Consider the following 13,552-nt stretch of genomic DNA (forward strand, 5'->3'; position numbering starts at 1 on the left):
GCTCTGTAATTGAAAAAAAAAAAAAAAAATGAAAAAAATAAAATTATAGATCTAAAGCGCAACACAAAGTTAATCATAGTCTAAGGGTTCTTTCAGATCTATACAGTTCAAGTACGGAAGCGTTATACCTAGTTCAGAACTTGTGTAATCTGCAATGATCCATGGAAATACAGGATACTGGGAAAGATCATTGCAGCTCCGATCTGCTAGGTTGTTGAGATGTAACAGATACTGGTAATTGGAGATATGGCCCATCTGCCACTGGAGCATGTAGCTGTCTGCTGTTTGCTCAGTCACATGGTTCTCTGTAGGAAACAAGAGAAACAACCATTGTCTTCAATGTCTCCTTCACAGTCATGCCGTCCTACTTCATTACATCAAAAAGCCAATTTTATATAGAAGCTTTCATGGAACACATTATATAAGGCAATAAGTACAGTGTCTATTATAATGCAGCCAATAGGAACTAGTGATTTCACTTATTTTCTCTCTATATTAACCACTTAACTGACAATTTAATTCCCAGAAAACCGCTCAGAGGGGCACTACGAATCGCGGCTGCGATTACGCACGCAGTTCAACTGCGAAGGTAGGAAGGCGATCGCAGTGCAGTCTTAGCAAAACATAAGGATGCTCACTTTACCTTACACACATCCGTAATACTTAGCAAGACTGCAAAACTGTCGGTAACATCGAGTACAATCGGAGCCGCACGCACACTTGCACAAGCTCTGACCTTACTCAGGAATTGCTAACCTCATCGCATGCTATGAGTACACAAGCTGCATATGGCATCGCAGTGGATAATTTATGCACGCCCCTGCAATGGCGTTCGAACGCACTAGCACACCTGCGTTTTGCCGACCACCTCCCCGTCACCACCCACAAACGACACTTCCTGTTAATCACTCTGCAATGGGTCTGCGTAGTCACTGCGATCACAGTGGCTAGTTCGCGCACGCAACAATCGGCCGACTGCGTGCGTAATCACAGTTGTGATCCTTGCGGATTCAGGCCCCGAAATAGTTATTTTTTAAAATTTTTATTACTTAATAAAGTTTAAAAATTATTTTTAATATAAATATTTTATTAAAAATATATATCTAGGGGGTGTTTTGCAAACCTCCATCCCTTCATGTCCATAGGCCCACATTAGAAAATAATTGCCCGATTCCTATAGCAATAGAGCCCCCAGGTGTCATAACTCATAATATCCAGTGGCGGCTCCAGAAGTAGGGTTGCAGCGTAGTCCCAAATTCAAATAGGGGAGTCACACCAACTGCCAGTGAGTCCCGGCCGAAAGTTTGTGGTGGCAGTTAGTGTGGTTCCCCTAATTTAATTTTGAACTGCAGTGCAACCCTACTTCTGGAGCCGCCACTGCTGCTACATAAACATTTTTCAAACCCCTAAAATGGCTACTTCCACTGTGTATAGGTCACATTTGGTCATGTTTCTAATATTCATATACTGTATTAAACAGTATAATAAACAGATGTGTCCTCATACATCTATCCTATTTGTGCCATATGTTGCACCTTAGTTTGCATACAGTGTACTAGGTATTTAGAAATGGGGTGGGTGGGGGGTTATCACAAATGACTAAGTATAAAATTGCAGATTAAGTAAAGCGATCCATGGTGCAGGTCACTGGTATTGGACCATTTTACAGGCTGCATACTTTTTCCTCAATTTAGCATTCTACGTTGCTTACAGTGTAATAGATATTTAGGATTAGTATCTTTGTAGAAAAGGAATTGGAATCAAGCATAATGATGCATGGCTAGGGTCACTCCTCCTGGACCTGTCTTTTGCCTTATTACCCTACATTGTGTACCTTTTCCTCCTCAACTTTGTGTCTTAGATTCAGAGATGGACAGAATTGCAGAGTGGCACACAAGTGGCCGTGCAATTCCGTCCATCTAAAATTCAACTGCAGAAGGAGGTGTCTGTAGGAAACAGACCCCTCTTCACTGTATCTGCGAACCCAGCTCAGCCAGAGGTCGCAGCCTGTGTTTGCCATTGCAACCATTGGTCGCTATGGTTGCCCCTTTGGCCAGGCTGCAGTAGCTGAAGCTTACTGCAATCTGAGACCGGGTCCTGGCACCTGCAAGGTCAGGAGGACTGTGTGCATTCATGCAGACCCCGGCCTCTACCCTCCCGGAATACGAGGGTGAAAGGCACCTGTTTCTGAGAACAGTGACCAGCCACTCCCCCCATGTCAATCATGCTGCGGCTTGGGAGGGTCCGCGAGCGAGATCGCAGGACCAGCACTGCACGTGCGCAGAATGGGTGCTACGCATGCGCAGACCACTCACCATTGGAGATGTACGCTAACCATCGGGTTAGCGTACATCTCTGAATCAGGCCCTTAGTTATGGGGCCTCATTCAGAGATGAACACAATGGCAATTACGTATGCAGATCAAGCGACTGTTTCCAATTGCGCATGCATATAAGCCACACTGCGCAGCGATCGCAATGCGATTACTGATGCACATAGGAATCCATCGCAAAGTGAGTGACAAGTGGACTGCATTTTGGGGGTGGTAACAGTGGGGTGGTCAGAAAAGCAAAGTACGTTAGAATGCAGTTTTCTGGACATGCATAAATTAGCCACCGCAATTGCATAAGCAGCATGAGAGCCCTCTGCGTGAGGAGAGCTGTCGAGTCTGCGGTGGGTCAGACTTTCCACAAGGGCAAGATGGCCTCATGATGTTACCAATATTTACACAAGTATGCATCGTCACACGCAGGTAAGAAGGCAGCAGTGGGCGTCTTTATGCTCGGGGGATCTTTGCACACAGCATATTTTTGCAGCTGCATTGCACACGAAATCGTAGCTGCAATCGCATTAGTGCCCATCTCAGTACCAGGCCCACAGTGTACTGGGTACTTGGGATTTACATTTGGGGTTCACATTTCTACAATTTAAATGCATTTATTTAAAATAAACTGTAATAAGCCTAAATAAAAACACATGAAAATATGACAAAACATGAAAACAATTCAAAATTCCAACCTAGATAAGTTGCAATGTGGTAATATAGTCCATCACGATCCTTGGAGTTGTAAAATTTAAGGTATATATCAGAACACAAGTCATTCTCAGTACAAAACACTTCCAATCCCTGAAAAAAAAAAAATGAGTATGCATTAAAAGTAGTATTACTTTATTGCAGCAATAATTCATTAACAAATACAACCATAGTCAGTCTTATTATGGACAGCGGTTTGATCTATGGGCCTGATTCATTATAAAGCGTTATTGCGATCGCAGCTGCGATTAATCACGCAAGTCTGCTGCGAAAATATGCTAATGACTGCAATCACAAAGCCAGTACATAGACGCCCAAAGCCAGCATAGAGACGCCCACTACCGCCTTTGCACATCCATAATACCTTGCAATCCTGCGTATACATCGGGAACATCAGACCCTCACGCACAATTACAGCAGGTCTGACCTTACTCAGAAATTGCTAACCTCGTTGCATGCAGTGAGCACTCAAGCTGCATATTCCGTCACAGTGGCTAATTTATGCACACCCATGCAAACAGACAGGCACGCCTGTGTTTCTCTGACCACTCCCCCGTCACCACACCCGAACGCTGATGTCCGGTCCCTCCATCTGCGATGGCTTTGTTTCTGCGCGAGTGATCACAGGGCCTGATTCAGAGCCGGACGCTCTGAAAGAGCGCTCGCTCTGAATCAGGGTGTTTTTTTTTTTTTTTTTTTGTGCGGCCTCCTGGCCGCCCGCTTAGCTGTGGGTGACCACCAACAGCTATTGCGATCGGCCAGGTGATGGTCACGATGGTCTCGATCATAGCGACTTGCGACGAGACCCTTGTGGTAGGGTCTCGTTCCCGCAAGCCCCAGTGAGCCTCCATTTGGCCAGCCACTCCCCCTGCCCGCCTCCAAAACGGGGCGAGCTGTCGATCAACATCGCCAGCCGCCCCCTTTTGGTGCGAGACCCGGAGCGACGGAGCTAGCCGGGTCTCGCGCATGCGCACGACAGAGCCGGCTCGGGCATGCGCAGTGGCCAAACATCGACCCACTCGCGAGCGCATAGCGCTTGTGAGCGGGTCTGAATCAGGCCCACAGTGCGATCACAATGCTGGAGAATATACCAGAAACTGTGAATCATACAAAGTGTCGCATTTAAGTTCAACCTACCAGCACATTAATACTAGCCTTTCCTTTATTTAATATACTTTTCTCCAAACATACTGCTCAGCATAGCCATTATTAATACCATACATTAATCATGAGCAGGAGGGGATGGGGGAAATTATGTGTCTTTATTAGGTGTCATTATCGTGGGTTTGATGCTCCTTAAATTAATAATGTGCTTTCTGCAGAAATGCATCTGGAAGGTGCAAAGTGCCTCCAATTATATGTATGAGAATAGGCCTCATTCAGAGAGAAACAGGCTGTGCGTGCACTTGCAAAGTAAGGAACGCCTTTATCTCATTCAAATAACCGCATCACACAATAGGATTCCGGACTCTGCGCTTCAGTACAAATCATGTATAAGGCAGTACCTGTAGGACAATATAAAGTTACAGGTTATCATACATGATAATGCACCCAATAGGAGCTTGCGTGTTCACTTATATACTCTATATATCAAAGAGGTCATTTTCTAGCAAGCAGATTAGCTGCATTCACAATCATTATTCAAAACCCAAAAATTGATACTTCCACATATGCTTTTAATTCAATGAATCTCACAGATTCTTCATACAACTTTCATTGAGTGGTGCAAACATCTGCAGAAAACTGTGCACATGTATAAAAGTAGGTGCAGATCTCCCCAAAAGAGCATTTCCCTTGGGGTATTAAAGTTCTCTCTAGTTAACAAACATCCAAATATGGCCAGTGCCTGCCTTAGGAAAACCTCATTAATACCAGGATATTTGCAGATATGGGGCACAGTACATCAAAAGTCAGCAACAAGTCACTTTTCATTGAATACCCTTTTATTTAAGGCTTACTTTAAACATAGCTTACCACTGGCATCAGCATGTGTCTCCTTTTATATATTCGCCGAATATCAACCAAGCAAATCTGAACTACAGGTTTCTAGAAATAAACAAATTAAAATAATAAATAATAATTAGAATAATAAAAATCCACTTTAGTTGCAAGTCTTTTAAAAGGAACACACTGGGAATTCTTTTGTACAGTGTAAAAAAGTTGTGTACATGAGAGAACTAAATTCGCCACCGGGAGAAGTCACATCCTATAGGAAAAAGAAATACCTGTTCCTGTTTGCAGTGTGTGCTGTCGGTATCTGCCAAACAAAGCTCCGACTTGGTAAGGGAGCCAGGACTGTGGACGCGCGTTCTGCCCTACAGGCTTGTTCGCTTATGGTGAACAAGCCTGTAGGGTGAAACGTGCGTCCACGGTCCTGGCTCCCTTACCAAGTCGGAGCTTTGTTTGGCAGATACCGACAGCACACACTGCAAACAGGAACAGGTATTTCTTTTTCCTATAGGATGTGACTTCTCCCGGTGGCGAATTTGATCCTTGCGCTGCTATAAGCAACAAGGGCCACCTAACACCACACACGGGTCAGTGTCCTCCTATTAATCTTTTTTTCTATTAACACTATCCGGGGTCCCTCTCTCATCTGTGGTCCGCTCGGTGAAGACCACGGACAGTAGAAGGTGACCGGGACTTCCTGGTGTTTAGACTTTACTCATGCTATCCTGAAATGTGTATATGACCGATGGTACACTATCATTTTATGCAGAAATATTATTTGATGACCTCAATAGCATAAGAATATGTTGCAGTGCACCTAGAACCATCTGTTCAGGATTAACCTGTTGACTGTGTTTACTGCTGTTTATAAGCAAAATATCCAGGTTGTCATCGGACAAATACATGTACTCATTTTTTGCAGGAAGGCATGTTTGTTGTGTCTTAGTACCGTATGTAAAATACTGGATAGTATTTAAATGTACTCAAAGCATTTCCTTTGAAATAATACAATTTTGCAGACTCAGTCTCACTTTTTCAATAAATATGAGTGGCAAGAAGGTATATTGTTGTGCATTTGGAGCCATCTTGTCAGTATTACCCTGTTGATTTTTAAGTGCACCCATAATACTAATTACTGAATTTAATAGCAAGTAATACAATTGTATGTACCTAGGATTATCTAGTGCTACATATGCGATTTCAACAATGCATGTCTGTTTTGTTTGCGCACTATAGGCAGTATGAAAAGAGTATGATACAGTTAGCAGGGAAGTGCATTATTTTCTGTTGTTCGGTACCTGTGCCATAGCACTTGTTAGGCTAAACAAGCCAGTTATAGGGATTAATTTTGATAATGCCAAGCAAAAATATTCTACTTATACATTTTCTATTGTCCACTGCTGTTGTGTACAGTCAGTACAGAAGCAAGAATGCAACTCCCACCAAGTGAATAGCATTTGGTTATCGTAGATAAACAATGTTGAAATAAATCTATGCACTGTGCCTTAATCTTCTTAGACTTTGTAAAGTAATCTTTAGGGTTTTTTTCCATAAAGTGTTCAGAACATATTATATGGAAATATACTTCGAGCAGGTGGAACCTGTATGCACTAAAAGCCTATTCTGTTTCATTTTAATATAGTATTCCCCAACTACCAATTCTTCTAATCCCCACCAAACTTATGTTTATTGTTTTTGTTTTCTTTCAATTAAAAAGGTAGATGAAGAATGTACCATGGGTATCTGTTACCAATGGTGCAGCTAAGGAGGAGAAAGGGGGGGGGGGGGGTTACAGCAGTCTGGGAGGCGGGGGTGTGTCTCTGTATGGCACCACCTCCTCCTCACTGGCAGTAGCAGCTTTGGCAGGACATGCCTGATAGCAACAAGCAGCTGACTATCTGTACACTGTTTGGCTGGAACAGGAGAGGAACAGATGCAACAGGCAAGTGAGGTTATGGGGGGGGAGGGGTGTGTATAGGTTATGGTAGGTAATAGTAAGAATAAGGGGATACGAAATTACTGCTTAATGGGGTTAATTAAGATTAAGTTGTTTTTATGAGACTACGGGGAAGGTGCATCATGTATCCCAAATATATTCCGATACATCTGCCCCTATTTGCATGCATAGCAGCATTTTTTAAAGCCGGTATACAGCAATACTTACCAGCTGGGACAGCTCTTCCTATATAGGGATGTTTTGGCAAATAATTGACTTCCAGGTTTATGACCGGGGTCCTAAAGCACAAGCGTGGCCAGTCCACTTCTTGTAAAAAGAAACCCATAGGCTGCTATAGGCAACACCATTTATTGATGGCCTAGCCCATCTAGCCCAAGCTCTGGAAAGTTCTGCTTTCCAGAGCTTGCTGCATATGTGCACATCGCAGCCCTATAAAATTCTATGCGGCTTGCTGTGCACATACACATGGGAGGTCCATATGTACTGCGGTAACCATCAGAAAAGGACAGTATTCTAAGGTTTTATAGCATTACCCTGGGGGAGGTAAGTAAGGGTTAATGTACATATATAGATTTTATGATATTGGGGTAATAATATGGATTATGTAGGTAATTATTGAAATGGGGTTAATATATTGAATGGTGTTCTTACGATGATGCTGAAGCAGTTAACACTTTTTGTGGAAGAGTTAATATCGATGAGGGAATGATACTGTAAGGTAAACAAAAATACACTCTGTATTGTATTGTGACCACTTTCTTCTGTATTATATGGCGGTCACTGATGCTTTATACCTTGTATGGCAACCACTAATGCTCTCTGTATTATATGGCGGTCACAGAATGCTTTCTTTATTATATGGCAGTCACTGTGATGTTCTCTGTATTGGGTTGGGTATGAAATACCGCCGGCTTACAAGCCGCAGGTTCAAATCCCGACGAGAGAAGCCAGACAGATGAAGTATCAGACGCCGGGTCGTAAGTATCTTTAACCCTCCCCTCTCCCCCTCCTTACCTAAAAACACCCCCTCCCCACACCCTAAACCTAACCCTCCTGGGAGGGGGGGGGTTGTGCCTAATCTTAACCTACCTCCGGTTGCCCTAAACCCTTCTTCCCCTGACCTAAAACTCTCCCGGAGGTTCCTAACCATAAATCCCCCTGGGAGTGCCTAAACCTATCCCTCCCCCCTGCAGCCAACACGCTGCGACGCCCGGCTAACCTACGTTCGGTATGCCAGGCGTCGGGATTTCGACGTGGAGCTAATGATAGGAGTCGTTATTTAGACACCTATCTTTAGTCCCATGCTGTGCTTTCAGTGTCGGGATTCTAGTGGTCGGCATTTCAACCATCGGCATCCTGACTACGGGCCTGATTCAGAGCCGCTCATAAGCGGCCGCTCGTTCTGACCGATGTTCGCACATCTGCGCATGCGTACGGATTGTAATACGCATGCGCGAACCAGTCAGTGCGGCCGAAAATCGTTTGTTCGCTATATTGCGAATGCCTGCTATTTTGAGTGACAGAAGGAGGCGTATGTGGGTGGTAACAGGGGAAGGTGCTTGAAAACGGGGGTGTGGAATTAGATCGCAGGCGTGCTTAAAGGTCAAAACGGGCGTTTTAAGGGAGTGCATAATTAATACAGCAGCGTCATTGACCACGTCACTTTGGTTTTTTTTACCCCGAACTGATCGCAAAATAGTGGTTGAAAAAACCAGCCACAAGAATAGCGAGCAGTTCATACGCTGGTCGATGTACTCGATTAATCTAATAAATAGCGGACATGACGTAGGATGCGAGCGGCCAGGGGGCGTATTTTTCAAAATTACAACCGCAAGTTTTGCTCGCTCGTTCAGACTTAGAGGCGTGAACAGACCGCAATTAGCGAACGGTTCATTTGAATAGCCACCCCTTGTTTTAGAACGAACGACCGCAAATAGCGAGCGGCTCTGAATCAGGCCCTACATCCCCTCTGAATTATGTGACAGTCACTATGGTTGTATTGTATAGTGGTCACTGTGATGTTCTTTTTATTATTTGGTGGTCATGTAGGTAAAGGACGACTACTAGTTTTAGCCCTGGCTGTAACATTCTAAACTATCAGTACCAAGTACTTCAGAAGTAAATGGGGGTTCTATTAGAAGAATTATTATATAGGTCATAAGAATGCAATATGAAAAAATAGAGAATAGATAAACTCAGAGGAGCAATACATTCCTGATTTTGGTAACATTGGCAACAGTGGCGGGCTGGACCGGGGGCAGGGTGCCATGTGCCCCCCGGGCCGCAGCGCCAGTCTGAGTCTGTGTGACACAGCTGCACCTAGAGTGTAGCGCTGACCGGACGGAGTTCGGTCAGCGCTACAGTTACAAAAACATAGCCGCCGGTTCCCGCAGCTGTGTGTTTGTTTTGAGTGGCAGCTAATGAGAGACTGTCAGACTCTCACTGACTGCTGCTGCGCCCACTGCAGGAGGCGCTCCATCTTCCGGCTCCTGTAGTGGGTAATGGGAGAGACGTCATTACATCATATGACGTCTCTCCCATAATGCAGGGCGGCCCGGCCCGGGAGGACAGACGGTGAAGCAGATGGTGGCGGCGGGAGCGGGGATTCAGGCAAGTGTTTTTTTTTATTATTTATTACGTGTGCGTGTGTGTGTGTACTGTGGGAGGGGGGGGGGGAAACTACAAGGGGGATTACTACTGGGGGCACTACAAGGGGGGACGACTACTACTGGGGGCACTACAAGGGGGGACGACTACTACTGGGGGCACTACAAGGGGGGACGACTACTACTGGGGGCACTACAAGGGGGGACGGACTACTACTGGGGGCACTACAAGGGGGGGGGACTACTACTACTGGGGGCACTACAAGGGGGGGGGACTACTACTGGGGGCACTACAAGGAGGGGGGGGACTACTACTGGGGGCACCACTACTGGGGGCACTGCATAGGGGGTACCACTACTGGGGGCACTGCATAGGGGGTACCACTACTGGAGGCACTGCATAGGGGGTACCACTACTGGAGGCACTGCATAGGGGGTACCACTACTGGAGGCACTGCATAGGGGGTACCACTACTGGAGGCACTGCATAGGGGGTACCACTACTGGAGGCACTGCATAGGGGGTACCACTACTGGAGGCACTGCATAGGGGGTACCACTACTGGAGGCACTGCATAGGGGGTACCACTACTGGAGGCACTGCATAGGGGGTACCACTACTGGAGGCACTGCATAGGGGGTACCACTACTGGAGGCACTGCATAGGGGGTACCACTACTGGAGGCACTGCATAGGGGGTACCACTACTGGAGGCACTGCATAGGGGGTACCACTACTGGAGGCACTGCATAGGGGGTACCACTACTGGAGGCACTGCATAGGGGGTACCACTACTGGAGGCACTGCATAGGGGGTACCACTACTGGAGGCACTGCATAGGGGGTACCACTACTGGAGGCACTGCATAGGGGGTACCACTACTGGAGGCACTATATAAGGGGCTTACTACTGGGGGCACTGCACAGGGGGGACCACTACTGGGGACACTATATAACAATCTTACTACTGGGGGCACAAGGGGCACTGCACAGGGGGGACCACTACTGGGGGCACTGTATAAGGGGCACTGCATAGGAGGATCACTACTGGTGGCCTGTATAAGGGGGTCCTCTCCTGGGGCACAGGGGGAACTGCATATGGGCACCACTACAGGGGTATGCCCCATATCTTTATTTTTACTTTACATTAATTCCATATGGACCTTCCTTCTCCCTGGAACACTTGAGGGGGGGGGGGCCCTAAGCATGCACGTGCTCCGGGCACCCTGGCTACACGCTACTCCTCTGCCAGGGCCACCTGCATGCATTTGCCCCCCAGGCTAAAAGTTGCCAGCCAGCCCCTGATTGGCAAATACTGTATTGCTAGAAATGTGGGTAAAATGGATCAAATTGCAAATAAACGGTTCTCTTACTGGATAGCCATTTAGCGGCTGGAAGTAGAGGTATTTATCAGTGATGCACACGTGGCCAGGATTGGAGACCAGCGGTGTTACCATTTCTGCTTCACATTCCATTTGTGAGGTTTCAGACACACTTTGAAAGCTGTGAGGGATTTAAGAAATATATCACATTTTAAATGGAAGAAACTGTTCGTCATATAAATCAAGTCAATGATACAACTCTGGAGTACAGAGATTTAGATTTCTTTTTAAGTGGTCCTTACTAAACATTAAGAGGCTAGAGACATTATTATTCTTATGAAGACTGTCTATTTATAAATACTCTGCAGCAACAGAAAGTAAGGTAAACAGAGCATACATATAACAGGAATCTACAAGGTAGACAAAAGAAGTGTAAAAGTTTTTAAAAAATAATATATGTTGCTTTATATATTGTATATATTATGACTGTATCTCTTCACAAACATTCCCTGTCTAGTTAACTGGATAAGAATCGCATTGGAGGGCTGCTGGGGATCAATTTTTTTCTTATACGAGTTCTCGTACATCTAGCCTCCTTGTACATTATACAGCCCTTCTAGTTGCGTCATGCCGTGGCGTGACTCGATAGCGCAGAGCGTCTTTTGTGCGACTTCGCACATTGATGTGAATAGATATTTTAATCAGCAGAAGCTGCTTCTGCTGATATGCAGCATGCCTATGTACTGTGAGCAAGTGCGGGTGTATCTGCATGCGAAATGCTACGTTACAGCTGCTGACACTGTAACATAGCATTTCGCATGCAGATACACCTGCACTTGCTCACAGAACATAGGCATGCTGCATATCATTTTAATCAGCAGAAGCTGCTTGTGCTACCTATTCTCATCACTGTGCAAATAAGACACATTTGAAGGTAAAATGTCGCACGGAAAGACGTTCGGCGCTACACGGAGCTCCCGCGTTGTGTGGTGCAACTTTTAGCGCATAGAGTATAGATGTATGTGGACATGTAGTTGCATTACAGCTTTCAGTGGCTAAAAATATGCAACATATAAGAGTAATAGCCAAGCCTACACTGATTACAAATTGATTCAGAACAGTTTAAATCAAAGTTTTTTTGTTTGTTTTTTATAGTAAAACACAATATCAGCTTCTGATGACTGGCAGTAGTGGTGGGCAGGAGGCACAGTACAGGGCATCTGGCCCAAAATATCAGACAAATCACTCAGAAGGGAATGTGGTAGTGACAGGATGGTATATGCCAACAGGTCATCCCGATGTTACTTATTGTAAGGAAATGTTACACAGCACAGTGTATTGCACTGCAGCTAGATGTAAGGGAAGGGGGCAGTAGGTCAGCATGGAACTATTCCCAGGCAGAAAATTGGCAAATGTATGTTTCATTAAAAATTAATTCCTAGAAATAAAAAGAAAATAAGTAAACAAAAAAGAAAAATCAAAAGGTCATTGTAAAAGAGAATTTCCCACCATTAGATGACGTTACTGGCCTGTACATGTTCTCGTGGTGCGTATACTAAATATACTGATTTATAGCATCTTTCAGCCACATCTATAAATCAGGCAGCTGGTTATTTGTGTTTAAACATATTTTCTTTGGATACAATTATCTATATAATAAGTAATAAAGTGTGTGTGTGTCGGACTGTATGTCCTTTATGCGTGGCCAGAGTTTTGTACCAAGCTCCACCAAATTTGGCATGGTGGTGTAGTTTGACCAGGATTAGATTTTTGCTATGTTTGAAGTTTGTCAAGACCATGGACGTCTACATGATGCCCACCAAGTAGGCCATGGAGTCTCTGATTTGAAGTTTTTGTTTAGGCAAGTTCGCTCAGGATATCTTCAAGTGCCTAAGGCCAGGTACACATATCAATGACCAGGCATCATACCAATGGATGGGGCGATTACCCTTTGCCCCGGACCAGCGGAGATTGCCGGTACACACTGAGCGATGTAATGAAACGACGGAACGATACCCTGTTCAGTCATTCACTACACTGTATAGCACCGCATACGACATAGTGCTGCATGGTCATGCAGCACTGCCAACTAGAAGACATCGCATGCGACCCGCGGGAGCGAGCAATCCAGCGTACGCACCAGACAATCTTGCCGATTTGCTGTTCCAATATGATCATCAAGAACATGACATTCACACAGGATCTCTTTTAGTGGGAAGCAATCGGAAAGCCGACTGCCTATATACCGGCAGCCGGCTTCCCGACTGTCTTATCCCGGCAAGGGTGAAATGCCGGGCGTCTAGATGTAGACGCCCGCATTTCCCCGACCCCGGGAGACCGGCGCCCGGCATCACGATCGTAGTGATGCCGGGCGGCGCGAGCGGACAGCCGCGGAGGGGGGGGGGGGGGGGGAAGGGTTAGGTTTAGGGCTCCCGTGGGGGACTTAGGGTTAGGCACCCCCCGGGAGGGTTAGGCACCCCCGGGGGGACTTAGGGTTAGGCACCCCCCCGGGGGACTTAGTTTACAGTAACTAATAAAATTAGGTCGCAGCTGTGATTTTAGATTAATCAGGGAGTAACTGAAGATGTCCTAAGAGTTTCAGCTCTTGTACTAAATATTATTAGTAGCAGCATGAGGTTGGGCATCTAGGGATCCCGGCGGTCAGAATCCCGACACCGGCATCCA

The 13,552-nt window shown here is 45.6% G+C and overlaps 1 protein-coding gene across 1 annotated transcript in view; it reads right to left on the bottom strand.

Moving 5' to 3' along the window:
- The window catches only part of NSMAF (neutral sphingomyelinase activation associated factor), a 65,224-nt gene that overhangs the window by 30,336 nt on the left and 21,336 nt on the right, over nt 1-13,552 (bottom strand). Inside the window, exons 10-13 of the mRNA XM_088469311.1 lie at nt 10,919-11,048; nt 5,009-5,080; nt 3,019-3,127; nt 129-305 (exon numbers count right to left, since the gene is read on the bottom strand). Coding sequence (XP_088325437.1) covers nt 129-305; nt 3,019-3,127; nt 5,009-5,080; nt 10,919-11,048 — 488 coding nt within the window. The remainder of the gene's footprint in view (nt 1-128; nt 306-3,018; nt 3,128-5,008; nt 5,081-10,918; nt 11,049-13,552) is intronic.

The sequence above is a fragment of the Taudactylus pleione genome, unplaced genomic scaffold (genome assembly GCF_031769625.1).
Source record: "Taudactylus pleione unplaced genomic scaffold, aTauple2 ptg000090l, whole genome shotgun sequence".
In the NCBI taxonomy this organism is placed as follows: domain Eukaryota; kingdom Metazoa; phylum Chordata; class Amphibia; order Anura; family Myobatrachidae; genus Taudactylus; species Taudactylus pleione.